This window comes from Castor canadensis, chromosome 4, assembly GCF_047511655.1.
Source record: "Castor canadensis chromosome 4, mCasCan1.hap1v2, whole genome shotgun sequence".
Lineage (NCBI taxonomy): Eukaryota > Metazoa > Chordata > Mammalia > Rodentia > Castoridae > Castor > Castor canadensis.
In genome coordinates, this window is record NC_133389.1 from 133,742,115 (window position 1) to 133,764,703 (window position 22,589).

A 22,589-nucleotide genomic window follows, 5' to 3' on the forward strand; every position below is an offset into this window, starting at 1 on the left:
TCTACATTTGTTGTTCTGAGGACCAATTTATCTGAAGAAAACACTAAAGTCTTGGGAAATAAATGATAGACTAATAGACTCTCAAACATGTAAAAACTTTATAAGCAGATTGTACATAGTTAGGAGATAAACTTTAATCTTCCTATCTACTTTTAAAATTTTTCTCCAAAGTTGACAGCTTCAAAACACACAATTTTTTTTTAAAAGAGGCCCTTTCTTATTAATGTGTAGACTGATAAATCAAAGCATGGTGTCTTACTGAGTAATTAGTCCTTCAATAATTCACATGAGTAATAGGTCATTTGGGGGGTTTAACCCCTGCTTCCATTATTTCTGACCACACGGTCCACTGACAGATGTCTCAGTTTGGATGTACACAACAGAACACCGGGTATCTGTTTCACATACATCTGTTCCCAAACAGCTTAGCAGATTAATACTCAGAATATACCCTGCTCTGCTAAGTCCCACATAGTCACTAACTCTTACTGTCTTAAGACTGATTAGGGTTCTTTTTCTTATTTTCACATCTTTCTCATTGCTAAGTTTCTGGTACGTAAATGTGTTTATATAAAGTTAAAACTCAAGGAAATTATTTTGACTCTCTTATAACAGTAAGAAACACTTTCAAGACTATATTTTGAAGCTCAGCTTTCACAGATTTTTCTCATGATTGCTCTAATTCAGCTGACTTGAGAGCTGTGGTAGAAATCATTTTTTGAAAAAAATGTAACTTGAAATTGTATAACCTAAGAGAGTAAAAATATAAAAAACAGGCACAAATCCCAATTAAGATTAGATGCTCTCATTTTATTTTTAAAAATATTTGAAATACTAACATGTTTCTAACACTAACCAGATAAAAATTCTTTGCTTAGAAGTTTAGAAGAGAGTACAATAAAAATGAAATAGAATGAAGAATGAGCTAGTCCTTTTGTCCATGATCAAAACTCTGCTTGCACCTAGCCTTGGCCAACTCTTTTCTTTCAGAAAATGATTTCTTTCCTTCCAAATGATTTCTTTCTTCTGTGAAGAAGCAATTGTCCACATCTCATTAGTGTGTCCTGACATGAGGAGGGGAAGCAAAGGGCCTGTATTTCCCTTGTGGTTCTTCTAATGAGAAATTCATTTGGGCTGAGAAGTTCCTGCTGTAGAATATAATACTCCTCCACATACACCAGAAGGTTGACCCATTGACCAGTCAAACCTCACTCAGATTTCATTAATTGGACAAAAATGCCCAGGGTTTTTCTTTAAAATGCAACTTCACAGGTGGTCAGAACTGATAGTATTTCCAGACAATATAATACAAGTCCCTCATTTTGCAGGTGAATAAACAGTAATTCAGAGGAGTTAACTCACTTGCCCAAGTTACCTTGCCATTTGCAGAGACAAGATGTCAGGGGCTGTGGTGCCTACTCATGAAACCTGTTCACAGATGGGAGCAGATTACAGACAGCACAGGGAGGGAGGTTAATGAAGACCTGGCAGAGTGTTCTTATACTCAAGGTGCTATCCTTTAAGAAATTATGAAGTTAATTATGAGTCAGAACAGCATGTGTTTGTAATGAAAACAGAATATCAGAGAGACTCTCACTAACAATGGTAAGACTTACTTGTGAAACTTTTACTCTAAAGCTCATGTATCAGCACAGAAATGTGTATAATACTTTTCAGTCCCTCTAGGGCCCTCATTTTCCAGCTCTGAGAAAGAGCAGCGAAGATACATGTTCCCAGTTTGAGACAGCACTGTGGGCATGTGGCATGTATTACAGAGATCCCTAAATGCACCATGCTTAAGTATATTGAAACATGAGCTTAATATTGTCTAATGCCATCCATTACTTGCTCTCTTCATCAGTAGCTTTTGTTTTATGACATCCTACTTGGGGATGCACAAAAAATACTTGTGTGTCCTGCTTCAATCTAACATTTCAAATAAGAACTTACCACTTGCTATACCCATGTTCTCAGAAGTTTGTCATTGGCCAAGTTTGATAACAATACAGGAGGTGATCAGTGATGGTTCTGAAAATATTGAACTCCGAAAACATCTGATCCAGGAATATCATAGGCTAAATGGCTACATTACAAAATATGCAAATTACTCTATGGCATCTGCCCATATCCCCTTTCTGAGCCTTCTTATTGCTTTTTGCATCTCGCAGCCAGTCCTAGTACCAGGTGGGGACCTAGGCCCTACACTTGACCTGCTCTGCCTTGGCAAAGTCCCATGACCCAGATTTTTCAGACCTTTCATATTTGACCTCAAAAAATCTCACCTGATCTACCTCTCATTTCTTTAGGATTTTGCTCTTTTATAGGTTACAGACAACTAGCTCAACAAGTGCCTCATGTCAGCATGAATAAATTCATGTAAATTTTTTTAAAGTAAAATGGCCATTATCTGAAACTCTAATAGAAAGATCATCAGGCATTTTTTAAAAATTTCTTTCTGAACTGATAACATCTTTTGGTACACATAGTTTATAGTGGTGGCATCCTGAGAATTTTACCCTGCAGCTGAGCAAAACGGAACCTCCCAGCTATGTCCCTAACAATAGAGAGATGGGCCAGCATTGATTCCTGCATTAGAAATCATAGAAAAGTGAGAAGCTGACCCTGAAGACATTTGCCATCTGATGGAAAATAAAGCTTTATTCAATGACTCAGTGTACAAAATCCAATTATGCCTAAAGAGAGAAAATAATCATAATGACTCTTCATTAAGTTTTAATGATTATAAATATGTAAGCATTCAAAACAGAAGCACAAAGGAAGCCAATACCCAGTAGCTGGAACAATAAGGTAAAACAAATAAATTATTTGAAATTGTTCCTAGCTGGGCACCATGGCTCATACCTATAATCCTAGCTGTTTAGGATGTAGAGATGGGAAGATCATGGGTCAAGGATGCCCTGGCAGAAAGTTCCTGAGACCCCCCATCTCAAGCAATGGCTGGTTGTGGTGGTGCACACCTGCCATCTCATCTATGAGAGGAAGCAAGAATAGAAGGATCTCAGTCTGGCCACCCCAGGCATAAAGTGAGACCCTACCACAAAAATAAGCAATATAAAGAGGGCTGGAGGCATGGGTTAAGTGGCAGCACACCTGCCTAGCAAGCACAAGTCTATCAGTTTGAACTCCAGTACCTCAAAAAAAGTAAGTTGACCAAAAAGAAAGAAATATTTTCTATTATATGGAGGTAAAGTATGAGAAAAGTACTGAAAAATAAAGATTGAGAGATAGGCAAGCCCAGAGATCACACACCATGTTAAGGATAGGTCTCACATCCTCCAGTGGGTTTTCAACAGAGCAGTCCTATTTCCACTAGGAGAAGAGGAAACTCAAGGGAACACACACAAGGTCTGTTACCTACTAGCCAATCCGCTTTTGTCTGTTATATATTAGGGAGTCATTTGAGTATTTTTAAAACAGTTCTGATCTTTAAACAGGGGGAAGGAGAGTGGGGATACCGTGTCTATCGGTGATGAGAAGCTGGTATTGAATAGGTGTGTGGTAATCAATACCAATAAATCAATACAAACAAATTTGTTCCACAAATATTGATTATTCATGTACCTAGCACTCTTTGAGGTGCTGACAATAAACAAAACACCTGCTCGATCCCCTGGCACGCTACACTGTATGGACAACTCCAAAGAGTTCCTTCAATCTCTGCCTGCTAGTTGATTTTAGACGGTAGTGTGGGACAGGAAAGAAAGAGTACAAGTAAATTAGTCCCACCTCCTTCCCTGCAAGATGGGTTGAAAAAATAAAATCACAGCTCTTATCTAGGGCCTCTTCCAGATAGTCCCCTAAATCCAGGCTCAGGCCCCTGCTCCTTCACTTTGCCCTCTGAGGCCTAAGAATCCTATCACCTGCCCATTATTACTAATTGTAAAAGTACCCCACTATCCTCACATCCTACCTTTATAAATAAAGTAGTCCTCCTTTTCTATTGGGAATATGCTCCAAGACCACCTCTTTTATGAGTGCCTGAAAGTATAAGTGTTCCTGACCCCAAATCAAGTACTGCAATACCACAACAGTTGATCTGATAACTGAGAGCAGTGACAATCAGGCAAGTAATACACACAGCATGGACACGTTGGACAAAGGAATGATTCGTGTGCCAGGTGAGATGGAGCAGGCTGGGACAAAATTTCATCATGTTACTTAAACACATAATTTAAAGTTTATGAAGTGTTTAGTTTTTGGAATTTTCCATTTAATCTTTTCATGGGTTACTAATAAACCATGGAAAGTGAAACCTCAGATAAGGGGAGACTACCAAGCAGCCTTTTAAAAACTCTTCTAAGTCACTGTAACACAAATTGGTTTCTTATTAGGACAGCCAATAATGCACAAAAATCCCTGGTGATTATGAGCAAGACAGGCAATAGCAATTACATAGCATATGAAAAGATAAATTCCATTGAAAACTAGAAGTTAGAAGGAGTCACAAAGTATGCAGAAGGGAATTTTAAGTAAGTCATTAAGAAAAGCCTCACTAAGAAGGTAACATTTGAGCACAAGCTGAATGATGAAGACAGAGTAGACTAAGTGAGAGATTATAAAGGCTTGAGCAGGGGCCATGACTGGCTGGACAGAGAAGGAAGGTAAATTTGATAAACACTTAGCAAACAGAGGAGGTAAGATTTCTGGTTGATTAAAGCAGTGAGTGAGGGACAGAGAGGCTGGGGTTACCCCCAGAATACTGCCTTAGATAACATTCCAGATAACTTTTTATATAGTCCACATATTAAGACAAAAATTTACTACATATGCAACTTTGTGATCCATGAAGCATAAGCTATAAGAATTCTGGTTCTCACCCTTATTGCTTTAGCATGACCTAAACAATCTCAAAAGCAAATTTAAATATACTAAATCTAAATCAGTTGTGAGTTCTATAGAGAATACAAGAGCAAGAATTATTCTAAGGAGCAAGGCAGGTTACTCTTCTTATACACATGCCGAATTTGTGGCACTCCTGAACGTAAATAATGGAAACTGAGAACAATAGTGGGCAATACTTCCCAGAAAGCACACGACAAGCAACAACATACCAGACTCCTTGACAAGGAGACAGAATGAAGGCCATGGAACACTGATAAGAAGCCAAGGGAGATGAGTCAAAGTCAAGTGAAGGAGAAATCCAAAAAGGTAAGGGCTAAAATTTCCCTTTGTTTGGGCAATAAGAAGGAGCAAAGCCAGTACTCTGAGGGTTGAGGTACAATTCAGGAGTAAATCAGTGGAGGCGGTTAGGGTAAAACAATTTTAGGAGTTTAACAGAGCAAATGAGAAAGGAGGCAGGGTAGTAGCTAGAAAGAAAAGCACAGAAGATCAAGGGAGGGGACAGATAGGATTGGCCAGTCCTGAACATCTCACTGTGTTTAAGTAAAAGATGAATAGAGAAGGAAGGCCGAAACCTAAGAAAGATGAGACAAAGAACCTTCTGGAGCTGAAGAGATGGAATGGGTTGACTTTAAGAGATGACAACTTTAAAGCAACTGAGGCCAATAGGAAAAGGGGACCAGGAACTAGAGAAAAGGTTAGATCAAGAAGAATTAACTTAGAAGGTAACACATATGCACAGGAAATCAATGTGAGTCAATGCCCTGTATAGCTATCCTTATCTCAACCAGCAAAACCCCTTGTTCCTTCCTATTATTGCTTATACTCTCTCTTCAACAAAATTAGAGGTAAGGGCAAAATAGTTTATGCCTGGTAGTGAGGGTGTAGTGGGGGAGAGGGAGAGGCCAGGGTAGGTAAGGGAGGGGGCGGGGGAAGGGGGAAGAAATGACCCAAACACTATATGCACATATGAATAAAATAAAAATTAAAAATAAAATTAAATTAAAAAATAAAAAATTCAAAGGGCTAATTTAATATATCACTCTCAAAGTTAACTGTAAAAAAACTAATAAATTTTTAAACAACCAACTTAAAAAAAAAAAGAGAGAGAGATGACAAACATCTGCACTGTAGCCATGGGGGGAGACAAACATGAAGGCGAAGCGCACTAGAATGGAAGGAGTCTAGAAGGTCGGAAGTTTCCATAGACATGGTGGTAGACCATCACCCATGGCAGGACTTGGGACAAAGAAGTCATACAACAGAGTACGATGGAAGAAAAATGGGAAATTTTCATATTTTCTACTAAATAAAACCTTAACTTCAGCACTGGGGATGTAGTTCAGTGGTAGAACTCTTGCCTAGCATTCATAAGGACTTGAGTTCAATCCTCAGCATTTCAAAAAATAATAATAATAAAGTATTAATTTTTATAAAATCGACCTCATTATTTTTGTCTTCAGGGCTGTATTTACTTGTGAATTATTCTCTTCTTGTTACACTCTCACAGATGTTACCAGTCACTATTCCCAGAAAAAGGCCTTTATTTTATTTCTTCAACCCAGAATTTTCCCCCATTCCCATTACACCTTTAGTGACTTGAATAGTGGCCCCCAAAATTCATATCTGGATCCTTGAATATTACTATATTGGGAAATGGACTGCTGATATAATTAAGTTAAAGATTTTAATACATACTACATTCAGGGAGGTTCTTAAATCCAATGACGACTGTCTTTATAAGAAGGGAAAGTAGCACAGAGACACACAGAAAAGAAGGCCATGTGAAGACACACAGAAACATTGGAGGTATGCTGCCACAAGCCAAGAAATGCCAGGAGATAGCAAAGCTGAAAGAGGCAAGGAAAGATTCTCAGAGCCTTCAGAGAGTGGTGATCAAACCCAAGATGGGGTAAACACTAAGCAAGCACTCAACCACCACTTGAGCTATACCCCTGTTCCCCTACTGACATCTTGATTTCTGATTTTTGGTCTGGAGAACTGTGAAAGAATAGACTCTTGCTGTTTTAAGCCATGTTTGAGAAAATTTATTACATTCCTAGTAAACTAACACAACACATAAACCCTCAGCTTTTTTTACTGTTTTTTTTAACTCAGTTTTTTGTGAAAGAAGGGACTTAAATAGAAAATGATCCTCCATGATAATACTCTTGTCTAAAACAGATTATCACTTGCATATGAACACACTGAAATCCTTAAAGACAAGGCTCACATCGCATGGATCTTCATACTACTTCTCAAAACACACTAGTCGTTTAATGTTTAATGAATGAATGATTGGTGACATACAGTCAGAACCATATATCTTTCTAAAAGGTAAAAGTCTCATGAAGGCAAAGACACCAGGTCACCATGTTACATCTTCATAGCATCTAGCAAAGTATCATAGCACTAAATATCAAAATCTCTAATTTGTTGATAAAATAACTACTACCCAAGTTACTACCTTCATTGACTAGATCTAATGTATTAAACTGAAAACATTTCCTCTATTAAAAAGACCCAAAATAAGTGCTGGTGGGTAAGCCTCCCACCTTGATTTGTTGGGTCTCCTCACAAGCCTCACTTCTACAGGGAAGAGTAACACACCCATTATTCCAAGTCACCCTTGAACCCAATAAAGAGAACTAAAATTGCTATGGCTATATCATTTACTCTGCCAGCAAGACCATCAATTAGTTGTAACTTTGGCAGTGATAGCCCTCATAAAATACATTAGTGTCTTTGCTCATTGTTCAAGATGGAAAATTAGGGAAAGATCACATGGTATTTTATTTCATCATTGAAAACAAACGCACTATCAGGTTTAAAACTAGGTGGTCTCGAAAACATCTTGTATTATGATCTAATAATGTCCAGAGACCTCCTTACCCTATCCCCACCCTTCCTGGGACAATTAGTCACCTGCCAACCAGCAACAGTTATGATCTCCCCTTCCAAGTCCTACCTCACTATGTCCTCCCAAGTATGGTAACCTTGAATGTAGTTTCTCCTCCATTCTCTGACCCAGTTTCGCTTGCCTTTCATCACTCACATCTAAGCTAATTCAACATCAGGGAGTACTTCTTTTATATCATCTTTTAATATCTTCTCTTTTCCCACTTGTTTTATCTAAATAAAACACCTCTTGGTTTTTTCTATAAATAGAAGTACTTACTGGGGTGCTAGGCTTCTATGGCTCCAATTTGAGAGGCCCAAAGTAGTTTAAATATCAGGTGTTAATTGCTAAGAAAATGTAGTACACTCATGTGAAGGAAAAGAAAACCAAAGGGTTTTAGGGCAAAATTAAACAAAAAATCAGCACTTGCAAACTTGAGAGTTGTAAAACTGTCAAGATGTCTTAAAATTCTATTACCAGGAGTGCTAATTAAACCTATTTTTCCTCAATCACCACTCAATATAAAACAGCATTTCTTTTTGCATGTCATTATTTGCTTTTGTGTACAAGCTCTGCCACACTGATTTGGGTGGCCTCTCATTGCACAATGTCTTGTTTTAATTCTATAGTATTTTAGCTTCATTGTAAGTTAAATTGGCTCTTTGAGCTAATCTAAACTCTAATTATATACTTATATATCCCATATTCTATTAGTCTTTAAGTCAGCTTGAGCTAATTCTATACCATGACACTTGCTTGTGACTTCAAAGGTTCAAGCAAATATTTCATCCTGGGTTTTCAAAACACCTGACAACATCTTAATTAAAGTCAACAGTAGCTTCAGTTAAGTGACCATCATTGCATATGCAGCAGAGGCAGAATTTATACTCATAACAAATAGCCAATTAATACATGAAAAAAGTTCAACTTCCCTGACTATAAAAGAGATGCAAATCAAAACTACACTAGGATTTAATCTCATCCCAGTTAGAATGGCCATATTCAAGGGCAAAAACAACAAATGCTGGCAAGGATGTGGCAAAACAGGACCCCTTATGCACTGCTGGTGGGAATGCAAATTAGTCCAACCATTATGGAAAGCAGTATGGAGAGTCCTCAAAAAGCTGAAGATAGAACTGCCCTATGATCGAGTGATACCATTCCTGAGCATCTACCCAAAGGAATCTAATTCAGGATACAACAGAGACACTTGCACACTGATGTATATCACAGCACTAGTCACAATATCTAAGCTATGGAAAAACCTAGATGCCCTACAACTGATGAATGAAGAAAATATGTTACATATACAGCCATAAGGAACGGCTTGAAGGTAAATGAATGCAATAGCAGGACATCATGTTAAGTGAAATAAGCCAGGTTCAGAAAGACAAAAGCCACATGTTCTCTCTCATATGTGGAAAATAGATCCAAAAGATAAACATATACATGCAAAAAAACATGATCATATACAACTCATATGTAGAACATGTTGGTAATAGTGGAAGTACTTTATGGAGCTTGGGGAAGGAGGGAAAGGAAAAAAGAAAGCATCAACAATATCATAAAACATAACATCTGTGAAAGTAGAGGACACAAGAATGTGTATTGAAAGCTGTCAAAAATGGGTTGGGGAGGAAAGGGGTAAGGGAGAGTAATGGAAGGGGTTGAACAAACCAAAAAAAAGTATAATCAAGTGAGGATACATAGAGAAGCCCCTTTGAACACTGACATAGAAGTTTATAAGGAAAGACAAGACTATAAAATTGGTACAGTGTGTGGTTGGGGAGGGGTACTTGTAGTGTAGGAGGAGGAAGGGTGAATGAAGGAGATTAAGGTGAAGGAACATGGTTGACGGACTTCATATACCCATATGAAATAGAACAAAACCTCTTGCAATTCCTTGAAGTGGGACAGAGAGGAGGTCCAGGGGGAGAGATGTGGGGGCAATCAAACCAATGTACAATGTAAGTCTACTTGGAATTGTCACAATAAATCCCCCCTGAACAATGAATATATCCTAATAAAAATAGATAGATAAATAAATAAATAAAAGAATTCACTCTCATAGCCAGTGCTGAGTCCCTGATCAGAAGTTTAAACAAGAGACTTCAAAAAATGACTTCTTCTGTTCTGTAACATGAATAAAGGCACACCGTGCCTTGCTTTTCATCAGGGGAAGGTGATTGTTTCTAATCCTGCAAATCATATTTAGCTAAAACAAACTGTGTGCCATATTCCTAAATTTTCCATTAAGTCATCTTTAGATGAAGACCTATTGCTACATGGAGCAGCATAGCATTTTCTAAATTTCAAGCCGACTGAAAAATTCAAGTAAATCTCAAATTTTTGATGAGATACTCTAGAGCCAACATTAAAATCCAAAACGTCTACAAGAATGCAGTTGAAGCAGCCTTCAAGCTCCATAGTGACAAGGAGCATGAGGACTAGAAAAACCCGGGAACTCAAAGCACGAAGTTAAATGATCAGAAGTCAGCAAAAAGAGAACCCATGTGCAGGCATATTTTTGTGAACTGTGTATGCCATCAGAAGTGGGATTAAAACTTCAGTTTGGAGAAGCGGAGAGTGACCTTCCCTTGTGTGACAATCTCCTCCCCTGAGTTTTGCTGGTTTCCTTTGGAGCCTGGAGCAGAAGCTAAGGTGACGTCGGTGGGGGCAAGGCACCAGGCGGGAAGTCAGCGGGGGGAGGCGGGTAGTGGAGGACTTGGGTGGCCGGGGACTCCTAGCTGGGAAGGAGGAGGAGCCCCGGGCGGGGAGGCGGCGCAGGGGGCGTGGGCACGGGGACGCGGCTCACCTGCCGGGCGCTCGGGCTGAATGGGCCGCCAGCTCAGGGTGCGCTCGCTGAGCACCACGTCGCAGCTGCCCCTCCCGATCTCGAAGATGCCCCTGAGCAAGATCTGCTCCTCCGCCGCCTGGGTCTGCTGCGGACACTGTGACCGCGCCGGGGGCGCCTCCTCCTCCCCGCCAGCCTCCAGGACGCTCACTCGGCTCCCGCGCCTGCCCCGGGGCATGGCGGCGCAGCGGGCTGGGGTCCGGGGAGGCCTTGCGATTGCGGGAGGTGGTAGACGCCGCGACCGTCACGCTCCCGCAGCGTCCGGCGCTGCCACAGCAACGACGTCCCGCCCAGGCCAAGAGGGAGGCGGGGCGCGCGGGCGGGGCCTCGTCCTGCACCTGGCCGGGGCAGCCTGAGTGTCAGCCACTCGCCACCACCAAAGACCCGGGTCGGGAGGAGGAAAAGGTGGCTTCCTCCGCTCAGTACTCACGGTCCGTAGGTTTAGCGCACTGCATAATTCTGAGTCGTGTAAACCAGAACTCCTCAAACTTTGACTAGCGCAAGCCTCCTCAGGGCATATTGTTCAAATGCAGATTCTTACAGAGTAGCACTAGAAGGGAGCCCCAAATACTGCATTTCTAAGAAGCCACTAGGTGATGTGGGAGCCCCTGTAGGTCCACCTTTCCAGAAGGCCGCCCAGGAGAGCAGAGGCTCTTTGGAACTACGTTTGCATGCCAGGAAGAGCTGATCTTTAGGCAGCTGGGATGGAATGCAGGTTCACCTCGCCAAACCCCTGGCGTGGACTGATGAATTTGCATCTGACAAAGTTAGCATTAAGGGAAAGTGCCTCCATGTTGTAAGAATCAGGGTCCTACCTTCCCCAAGATATCTCCTCTGTAGTCTCCCTGGATCTGGCACTCCTGGGTACAGATTACAAGCAGCAGGCTTGTTCTCCAAAAGGCTAGACCTGTAAAGCAGTGTCACTTGAAAAAAAGGAGACCAGCCCCTGGCACTCACCTTTAACTTTCTGCGGATAGTTGGAGTTCCTGAAATTATTTGTTAATTTGCAAAGCAGAGAGTTTGAAGGCTAGTGTTCTCTATCTTGGCTTCATAATAGAGTTACCTGGAGAGCTTTTGAAAATCTAGTGGTACAGGCTACACTTGAAGACAATTGAGTTGGAATCTCCAGGGGTAGTACCCAGACTTCAGGATTTTTTAAGGTTCTCAGGTGATTACAATATTTAGGTAAAGATGAGAATCATTGCTCTAAGTAGTATAACAGCACAAGAAGCTAATAGTTTGTAATTAATAATTTGTAATGGAAAAGCAGGCACGGGGAAAATGAGACCCCTGTGCAGGAGATATTTTGCTTTTTTTTTTTTTTAATAAATTGATAATCCTCTGTAGGAAAAAAAGTCAGGAGCTTAAGGGAAAATTAAATTCCTAGTGCTATGAATCTAGGCCTGGTGTGTAGCATTTAAACAAATCCATCAGCTAGGCAGCCACTTCTCATTCTCTCATCTTGGTCATACTGCAAAGTCAGACACAAGAGCTAACTGTAGAATTGCTTATCCAGACTCTGCTCAGACTCTTGGTAGATCTCGCCAAATCCTTTTCAGACATAAAGCTCTTGTGTCAATTAAGCTAGGACTCTTCCTGGCCAATGCCCTAAAAACAAATACCCAGGCTTCCAGGGCAAGCAAAAAGCTTCCTTTTGATCTGATTGCTGTGAGCTGTTTCTTGGAGCAGAAGTGCAGCTGCTGCTAAGCCCCATGCAGGCTTCAGGTGGCTCACTCAGCAGTCATTGGTGGGGAAGGGATTGGTGCCCTTCACAGGATGATTTGCAGTTCTGTACTCACAGCTGTAAGGCAATCCGCAGGATTGACTCTCACTGGCATTTTAAAAACTCATGAAAGCCAAGGCAATGGTTACTTCTTAGGACCTTTGCCTACCTGTCACCTCCACTTGGCTGTCCAATAAGCATCTGAGACACACCTAAAATCAAACTCACAGTTTCACACCACAAACATGTTTGTCCCAAATTATTTCAAATCAACAGATAGTGCCATTAAGATCCTTGATATCATCATCTTCTTTGTCCCATACTTCACATCCAACCCACCAACAAATCCTGTCACTCCATCTTCAAAATATGCTCCTTCCAGCCTGCTCTCATCCTACTCTGCACCACTCAGGTGAACATCCTCCACCTTTTGGCTTTCCCTTCCCCCTGTACTGGCACTTTCAGCTTAGAGCCTCTTTTCCACTCACAGTTGCATTGTTCTTTTAAAAGTGAGGAGATCATATCACTCCCTTCTCATACCTTTCAGAGACTTCCTATCACTCTTGGAATATAATTGAAATGCTTAGCAAGGCTAAAGATTGGACATAATCAGGCCCCTGAGTACCTCTCCAAGATGCCTACTAACACTTGCCCCTTGTTCTGTCACACAAGCCTTCCTGCCAGTCCTCAGACACACAGCATAGTCCCTTCCTAGGGCATTAGTCCTTAATGTTCCTGGCTGGAGCCCCCTCCTCCCTTTCCCATAGCTAAGCAGATGACTCACTTCTTTGTTTAAGGATCACCTCCTCAAGACATCATTCCTGAATACCTTCCATAATCCACCATCCTATAATACTGTGTATTTGTTTCCTATCACTGGCATAACAAATTATCTCAACTCAGTGACTTGAAACAAATGTGTTGTCTTCCCTTGCATTCCTAGAGGTCAGAAATCCAAAATCAATTTCACTGGACAAAAAAAAAAAAAATCAAGGTGTCAGCACACCTGCATTCCATCTGGGAGAGAAATAAGTCCTCTCCTCCCCTAGCTTGTAGAGACTGCCTGAATTTCTTGAGAAAATACAGAAAAGGACTCCTGTCACTTCTTCCTTTGAAGCCAGCAGTTTAGCATCTTCCCTTCTCTGCTTATATCTCCTCTCTTTCTCTGAATTTGATCTTTCTCCCTCCCTCTTATAAGGAAATGTGTGATCACATTGGGCTTGCCTAGATAATCCTTAACTCGATTGAATTTTCAAAGTCCCTTTGGCTACTTAAAATAGCATATTGACGGGTTCTAAGAATTAGGACATAAACATCTTCAAGTTGCTAGTCATCTCTCTATCATACCTTGCTTTATATTTCTTTACAAAAATTATTACCTGTTATATATTTTTATTTTTATGCATTTAGTTCTTAATTATCTAGCTTTCCTATTGAATGAGTTTATGCATTTAGTAACAGAAGTACTATATAAGAAACGCTAGTAAATATTGAGTAACATTGTAGATGGTGATGATATTTATAGAAATAAGCTCCTTGACAGCAGGGAGTTTATCTTATTCATTATTGAATTCCCAATAACTAGCATAGATCCTAGTATAGAGTTATAAATATCTATAACAGTGAATGAACTCCTTGAACATTTATCTGTTCAAATGAGGTCAAGGCACCCCCAATTTTTTCCCTTAGTTCCTGAAGATCATTTTTCCCATAAGAGATTCATATGGGTGCCAATTATCATCCCAAAGACCCAACCCTGTATGTTATAATTCCAAGTGTTGAAATCTAAAATGATCAAAATCCATAAAGTCTAAAATCTCTAAAGACTAAAATCCCTAAAGCCCAATCCTAAAAGATTAAAATCCTGTATGATAAAATCCTGAAAGCTATAATCCCCAAAACCATAATTCCCATGAAAAAATGCTGCATAAAAGCTATAGAAAGCCAAATTTTGAGAAAGAGATTGGCTATTGATACAGCAATGACAAAAACTGCAGTTTTAAAACTTATCATTTCTCTGCATTGCCATTCCTTTCAGCTCATGAAATTACAGGAACTTTTAATGAATTAGAGTCACATTTGCCTAAAGAAGCCAGAGAATTTACTGACTGGTTCAAAAATAATGAGCATAACTCACTTGAAAAGTGTTCCAAGCAGAGTAAACAATAACAGCAAAAGTTCTGAATGAGAATGACTTATTTGAGGAATATAAAGAAGGCCAGTGTACTAAGACACAAGTATAGTAAGAACAAAAGAAAAATGGTAGAACATGAGGTTTTAGCAGGTGGGTAAGAATCAAGTCACATATGTTCTCATAGGATCATGGTAAGAGTTTATTCTACCTCCAGTGACCACGCCTTAAAAAATATTCTGTAGACTGGAATTTTAAAAAACTATATTGCTGGTTATTTGCTAATATAAATATTCAGTTGTTTGTAACACATACTCCAGATGTCAAAGCCAACAGACATAGTCTTCTAATCAGATTTGGATTTCTAAGAATAGGATGGAGACTTGGTATTTCTGGACCTAAACAAATCCCTTCCAAACATAATCAACATACTGTTAAACTAGCACTCATGCATAGAAATTGGGATTAAGCCATAATCCGAAAAGACAAAACATCATATGTTGGTATCCCAAAGGATTAAAGTTCCAAAAGATCAAAAATCTCAATGGTATAATTATGAAAAAATAATTTAAAAACTTTAAATACATCTATTTACATTTGAGAAACATATAATAAAAGCCATTTATACAATAAAATAGACAATAATAACAATATTTTTATAAGCATAAACACTCAGGGATACTAGAGACAGCTGCAGGAGCTGACAAACCATATTCATATAGAAATAGGTCATAAGGAAATATGGTTGGTGTTATGAATTGGATCTAAAGTGCCTACCAAATGCCACGTACTAAAGGCTTGGTTGCTAGCTGATGGCATTACTGGGAGCTGGTAGAAACTTTGAAGTGGGGTCTAATTGGAAGAAATATTTCTTTGGGGGTGTTTCCTAGAAGGGTATATCTTGTGCCCAGGTGCCTCCTCTCTCTGCTATCTGCAAAACCCCAAATAGGTGAGCAGGTTTCTTTGCTGCATGCTCCCACTACCACAACGTTCTGGTTTGCCTCAGGCCCAAGGCAATGAACCAGCCAGCCATGGACTGAAACAAATAAAATCATGAGCTAAAATCATTCCTTCCACCTTTTAAGTTAATTATCTCAGGTGTTTTGTCACAGTGATGAAAAGTTGGTTAACAGAAATTTGGTACCAAGAAGTGAGGTCATTGCTGTAACCACATCTGACCATGAGATTCATAAGCCTTTGGAACTAGTACGTGGGGGAGAATTTGAAAAGATCTGGAGAAACAGACTAGAGGAAACTCGGAACACTGAGAGTAGAGCTTGATGGGTGATTCTGGTGGGAGCACAGAAGACTGGAATGCTGATAGGAATGTGGACAACAAAAACCATGCTGATGGGGTTTCATATGGAGACTGGACTAAAGGCCATTCATGTTATATTCTGGAAAAGAACTTGTTCTACATTTTGCCCATGCCCTGAGACTTTGCATAAGGCTGAGCTTAAAAGTGATGGGCTAATTAATTTGATGGGGGAAATTTGATGCAATATTTATGCTGTGGCATGGGTATTGTTGGCTGCTTTTAGCTAGATTTTCAGTGAGAATTGGGAGCAAAAAGTAGTATAGAAAGGTTTGAAAATTTAATGTGGACAAAAAAGAAGTCCATGTGTGGTTGCTAAAAAGATTAGTACCATTACTCTAGACACATTTTATTGCAGCACTATTCATAACAACCAAAACATGCAACTAGCCTAGGTTCTCAAGATAAAGAAAATGTGGTGTATATACATATATATATATATATATATATATATATATATATATGTATATACAATGGAGTTTTGCTTAGCCATAAAGAAGAATTAAATTATGTCACTAGAGGGCAATGGATGGAACTGGAGATCATGATATTAAGTGGAATAAGTCAGTCCCACAAAGACACGTATCACATGTTTTCTCCCTTTTGTGGAAACAAGGGTGGGAGGGGACAAGGTCATTGAAGCAAAAAGGGGAGGAGAGGTGGAAGAGGAAAGGAAAGGGGGGAGGGGAGAGGAATAAGAAAAAGTATTGGGCTGAACATGGTCAGATTACATTATTTGCACGTATGGATATATCACAATGAAACTCCTTTATACAATTAATATACACTATTTTTTAAAAAGAAATTAGCACCATAGAAAAGAAGCCAAGAACTTTGCACTGAGAATATAGGGGCATCTCAAGAATTGTGTGGACTCCATGCATTGAAAGCTCAAGGTTGTAAAGGTATAAATTCATTTGAAAGACTTTGCTTTGAGAACAGAATGCTCTAGCACCTTGCTTGCACAGGGCTGCCTAGGAAATTGTTTTCCCAAGGTTAATTTCACCATGCTCGGCTATCCATGCACGTAGAGGCCACTACAGCCATGATTGAAGTAGGCCTAGCTACTGTTCAATATGGTTGCAGACCCTGGCAATGTCACATGCTGCTGCTTTAACAGGCATGCAGGATGTAAGAGTTGTGAGTTCACAGAGGCTTCCATCAAGATTTCAAAGGAAGAATATATCTTGTCCTCAGCTCCTTCTTCTCTCTGCTCTGTTTCCAAGCCACCATTAGGTGAGAAAATTCATCTGCCCTCCTGCCACCATGATGTTCTGCCTCACCTTGGTACCAAAGCAATGGACAATCTGACCAAAGATTGAAACATATGAACCCAAAATAAATCTTTCTTCCTTTTAAGTACTTTATCTCAGGGATTTTTTTCATAAGATGAGAAGCTAACAAGGTTGATAATTGTGTGCACCAACCTTTATGACCAAATTCATCCGAAACACCTAACAAAGACTTAGGTTGACAGACAAGTCTTTTGATGAGTTCAATCAAAATCTACCACGAGTCATCACCACATATGTAGACACTCAAAGAGGTGTGATCTCAAGAAATACTCTCCTTCATAAGTGCAGATTACAAAAAAGAACAGCACTTCATTTATTGAGGATATTTCATTGTTTTTAGTCATAAGTACAATGCTTACAAAGTCAATGTTATAATAACACTTTTGTGTAGTCAAATTTGAAAAACATAAAACAAACTAGAACTCTCTAAAAATCTTCACATAATGTATGCCTATGATATTGGAAATTATGCAAACATGAAATACATCACAGAGAATTATTTTAAAAATGCTGTCTCTTTAAGATAGTGGGTGAAAAGCTTTAAGAAAGGGAAAAACAAATGAAAACTCAAGAAAAAATGCATTATAGTGACAGATTATAGGCAATTGCACAAAAATAGTCCATGAAAAGTGGACTTGATCAATCATTCCCTGAATTTTTATGCCTTGTATCACAATGGATAGTGGCTTTTATTCTTTTAGGCCATGGTTTTCCTGAGAGAATACATTCATATTCATTTTGTGTGTGGCACTCATTTTGAATTCTTCTATGATTCAATATACACTGAGAGAAGCATAGGCTCCAGGTAGTACATTTGATGTACAGTGGCCTGGCATGATTTTGCATAGTACATTGATTAGCTTCCATGTTATCTTCTCAGAATGTCTTCCCTGTCTAGCCAATCAAAAGCTGATCCCAACTCAATGTTGTTTTCTTCTTTTCTTTTCACTTTCCACTATGAAAATGGATGCAGCTGACTTACTTGTTCATTTATTTCTCTGTATGTTCCCTCTTCCATCAGATTGGCACTTCAATGAGAGCAGTGACCTAGCCTGCTTATTTCTGGCTCTATCTCTTGTACATAAAACAATGCTTTTAATATAAAAGTGTTTAACAAATGTGTATAAAGTATGGCAAATAGACTAACTTTTTTAATTGAATTTTTGTATGAATTTCTGATCTCACTATACATACTATGCCTTGTGAGTAAGAATAAAAGATTTGTGACAGCAGGCTGCATTTATTTTCTATGTCTACATGTGTTTTGAGTGAGGTCAGTTTTGGTCATATCACCTCTCAGTTATTTCTGTTGCTAAATGGGCACATTGTCCAGGTGTCAAAGAGACTGCTTCCTTCTCATGCTGAGTGAAGATTTTGTCAGAATGTTCCTGCTACTCTAGCTCCTGCTGTCTAAAAGGTAGAGGCCATCTGTCCTTATAAGAATTACATAAAAAAATAGAACAAATCCTAGAATCCCACCAAGTCAGAATATCAAATTTTCTGCATGTGTCAGTTTTTTTGTAATCAGACTGAAACTCTGTTTAAAAAGAATTGCTCAGCTACATTCTAGGACACATCTCACCCGATGTGATCACCAGCATCTCAATGGGCAGTAACAAGAAACAACAGAGAGAAGAAGAACAGGCTTCTTTTTCCCTTCCCCCAAGTATTTTAAAGCCCTCTTTTAGAAATATTCTGATAGACATCAACTTGGAATAAAAAATTGAAATGTATTTCCATCAAATTGAGAGCTTAAAGCATTTCACAGTAACTGTTAGCAACACTGTAGAGTAGAATGTTAAATAATACTCATAATAATAATCAGGCACACAAATGAAACAGGCAGTTTAAATCAGAAATCAATCTTCATTTTCTATACTAAATGTATATATGGTTTATATATACCTATGAAAAATGGCATTATACAGAGGAAGCAGAATCCCTTCTCACTATTGAAAATAGCTCACTTCTTTCAGGCTTCTTATTCATAGGCATCAACAAGTTTGTATGGGACAATCTGTCTTTGACTTTTACTTCACTATCTGTCTCCATTTTGGGTGTCTACATCAACAACTTATACAACTAATGGTGGTTTTAAAATAAGATTTTATTTCTCACATACAAGATATTATTTCTTAAGTGGTCCAGAGTCAAAGTGTTCCTAAGTTGGGTGTCATCTCGTGTGGTGTCATTAAGAGAGTTTGAGTCAGGCATGGTGGTACACAGCTGAAATCCGAGATACAGAGGTGGCAGAGGTAAGAGTATCAACATTCGAGTCTGGCCCCAGGTAAAAATGTGAGACCCTATCTGAAAAATAAACTAAAGCATAAAGGGCTGGGAATGTGGCTTAACTGGTAGTGCACCTGTCTAGTAAGTGGAAGACCCTGAGTTCAACTCAAGTACTGTCTCCAAGAAAGAAAGAAACAGAGAGAGAGAGAGAGAGAAAAGAAAGAAAGAAAGAAGGGAGGGAGGGAGGGGGGAGGGAGGGAGGGACGGAAGGAAGGAAGGAAAGAAGGAAGGAAGGAAGGAAAGAAGGAAGGAAGGAAGGAAGGAAGGAAGGAAGGAAGGAAGGAAGAAAGAAAGGAAGGAAGGAAGGTCTTTGCTTCACTAACCCATATACCAACAAGGACTCCACTAGTTGCTCCCACATGGCTGCTGTAATGTTAGTTATCAAATCCTCTCCACAAAAATTCCCAAGAACAAGAATGGAAAAGATAAAGGCAGTTTTTCCTTGAGTATTTTTTTTTGACGGGGAAGAAAATGTTTTCCAAAATCCCATTCAGCTGATTCCTCAGGTCCCACTGATTAGAATTGGCCAATGTATCTGTGCTATAGCTTCCATTACGGAAACTGGAAAAGGTGTTTTAGGTTCTAGTTAAGAAATGAGACCAGCATGGAGGAAGAGGGTGGAGAAAATTATTGGTTAAGCAACTAACAGTACATATTCTTTTGGAATGTATAACTTATCTACGACTAGATAGAAAACAACCCCCAAATATTTTGACTTAAAATCAATGATGATTTATTTCTTATGATTCTGTGAGTTAGCTGAACCCTGCTTGATAGCGCTGTTTCGTGGAGTGTCAGCTGAATGCATCCGCATTTAGCTGGATTCTCAGCTGGTGCTGAAACATCCAAGATGACCTCATTCACACGTCTGCCATTTCTGATGGGGTTACTAGAATATGTGGAGAGTAGCTGAGCTTATTTCTCTCCATGTAGCTCCTCATTATTAGGTAGTCCATCCTGAATTTTTTTTTAATGATCCTGAGTTCCTAGATAGCAAATTATGAAGCTGCCCAGGCTTCTTAAGGCCTAGGCCTGGAACTGGCACAGTGTCATGTTTGCCTCTTGCAATTATTAGTAAAAGCAATTCACAAGGGAAATGGGAAATAAAGTTTACCACGTGTTATGAGATAAAGCAGCCACATTACAAGGAAACATGTATATGGTGGACAGAAGGAATTTCAGGCAGTCATCTTTACAGACAGACTAACACATGGTACCCTTTGGCTATGCTAATCAGTAGTAACTTACCTCCCAGGTACAAAATGTACTCACTCACTTTTAACATCTCCCCAAGTCTCATCCAACTATAGTATCACGTGCAAAGTCAAGTATCTCATTGGTGTGGCTCTTTGGGTGTGCTCTTCTTATTCTTGAGCCCTTAAACAAAAATTCGAGTTATCTTCCCATGTATATCCAACATGCAGTGAGTGATAGGGAGAAGATATTTATAATAGATGTTTCCATTAAAAAAAAAGAAATCACATCACAGTCACTGTTCCATAGCAGTTCTGAATTTCAAGAAGGCAGAAAAAACAAAAGCTAGTCTCACAAATGGTTTCAAGACTAGCCCTTGTCGATCTTGGGTGCAAGTCAGATTACTATGGTATATGCTCCTAAGATTCTTAGGTAGTACAATTTTGCCCAAGCAATCTATGTCCTCTAACCCCATTTTTGATTGGAGATTGACCTGAAGGCATGGTTAGCTGGAAGCACTCTACTTTTCATCTTCGCTTTAAGGTCACTTCTTGCTTTTAGAATATTTTTCCAACAAGGGTCCATCCTGGAACTTCTACAGTTCTACTGTATTATGTTTGCTCATTTCTCTCTTGTAAAACTCTATCTATGTGGCTAAAAGAAGCCATTTAGCAATTAAATATTGTGCTGAAAATCTCCATAGATAGATCTATAAGTTCACTAGACATTTTCCCATCTTTCAGGGTACTACAGAATTGTTTGGGACCATATTTGTTTGCCTACCAAATGATTCACTCTGCTATCCTAATTCCCATGGATATCACTTCAACTTTTCTTTTATTAGCATCTTCATATCTCTTGTCCAGATTCCAGGAGATACTGTATTATCTGCTATTCCTTCACTGAGGTGTGGTCCACTGAGATTGCTAGCAGAAGATGGATTGAGGTTGATACAAACTATGACAATGTCATCATCTCTGAATTTTGCTTGGCCCTAAGCCCTGCTGTGATAGTATGGATTTGTCTTGATGGAGTTTTCCCTCCTGATCTCCAGAGAAGCTAAACCTTTGATGTTCTCCCTCAACTCATCCCACTAGAGAATCACCATGCTTCCACCATCACATAAAAGAACATGGCATTCATAAATTCCTACTTTTCTCTTACTTTTACTCCTAAAATTGTCTTTCTCTATCCTTGAGTCCTGTCTCATAAAGCAAATATCCTTCTTGACCAGTATAACTATCTGCCTATGTTCTAGATTGTCCTCTATACATTCAATGCTCCTCACTCAGTTACACCCACATCTTATTTAGTTTAGTCTTCATCATACCCAAACTTTTCTTCATCTTAGTGTAGAAATGTGGCCAAGCAACAACAAAATTAAGGTCTTTCTTGGTTTGTGGCAAAAACATCTATTCAAACTGTCTTTAAAAAATAAAACCTGAGAGTAGGGTCATGAGTGAAGTGGTAGAGCACTTGTTTAGTAAGCATGAGGCCTTGAATTCAAACTCCAGTACTGCAAAAATAAATAAATAAAACCTAATTAGAGAGATGAGAATGGCTTATGGAGAGACTTGGATAATCAGCTGAAATAATACAATGCAAGAAAGAGTTCCACTACCCTCCTTTCTTCTACCTTGTAAAGGTACGCATCCTCCCCATTTCCACATGTCTTCCTCTATCCCACTCTAACCTCTTCTTCTGGTAGAGAAATGACAACCACATTCCAGACCTCTAATCCATATATGAAGCACAGTTGTCAGAAAAGGAATACACGATTCTGTTCATATTTTCTAAATAAAAAATAAATTTTCTCTTTTCCAGATGTCCCAATAAAGACTTCTTGTATCACATTTCATTTAAAAGATTTAACACATTTATTCATTAGCAGAGACTGAGTTATAATGTGATTTTAGCTTTTTAGTGGCCTAAAACAATAGAGGTTCTCTTAGCATGTCCTCATGTAAGGGTGAAAATAAGCATAAGAAGCAGAAGTACTAACTGCTCAAAAACAAACAAAAATGAAAAA

General features: G+C 39.1%; 1 protein-coding gene across 3 annotated transcripts in view; it reads right to left on the reverse strand.

The window, feature by feature from the left end:
- Nucleotides 1-10,829, reverse strand: part of Cerkl (CERK like autophagy regulator) — a 113,980-nt gene extending 103,151 nt beyond the window's left edge. For all 3 annotated transcript variants that reach the window (XM_074071218.1, XM_020183235.2, XM_074071217.1), the window contains exon 1: nt 10,575-10,829. In XM_074071218.1, coding sequence (XP_073927319.1) covers nt 10,575-10,791 — 217 coding nt within the window. In that variant the 5' untranslated portion in view covers nt 10,792-10,829. The remainder of the gene's footprint in view (nt 1-10,574) is intronic.
- Nucleotides 10,830-22,589: the final 11,760 nt, after the last annotated feature.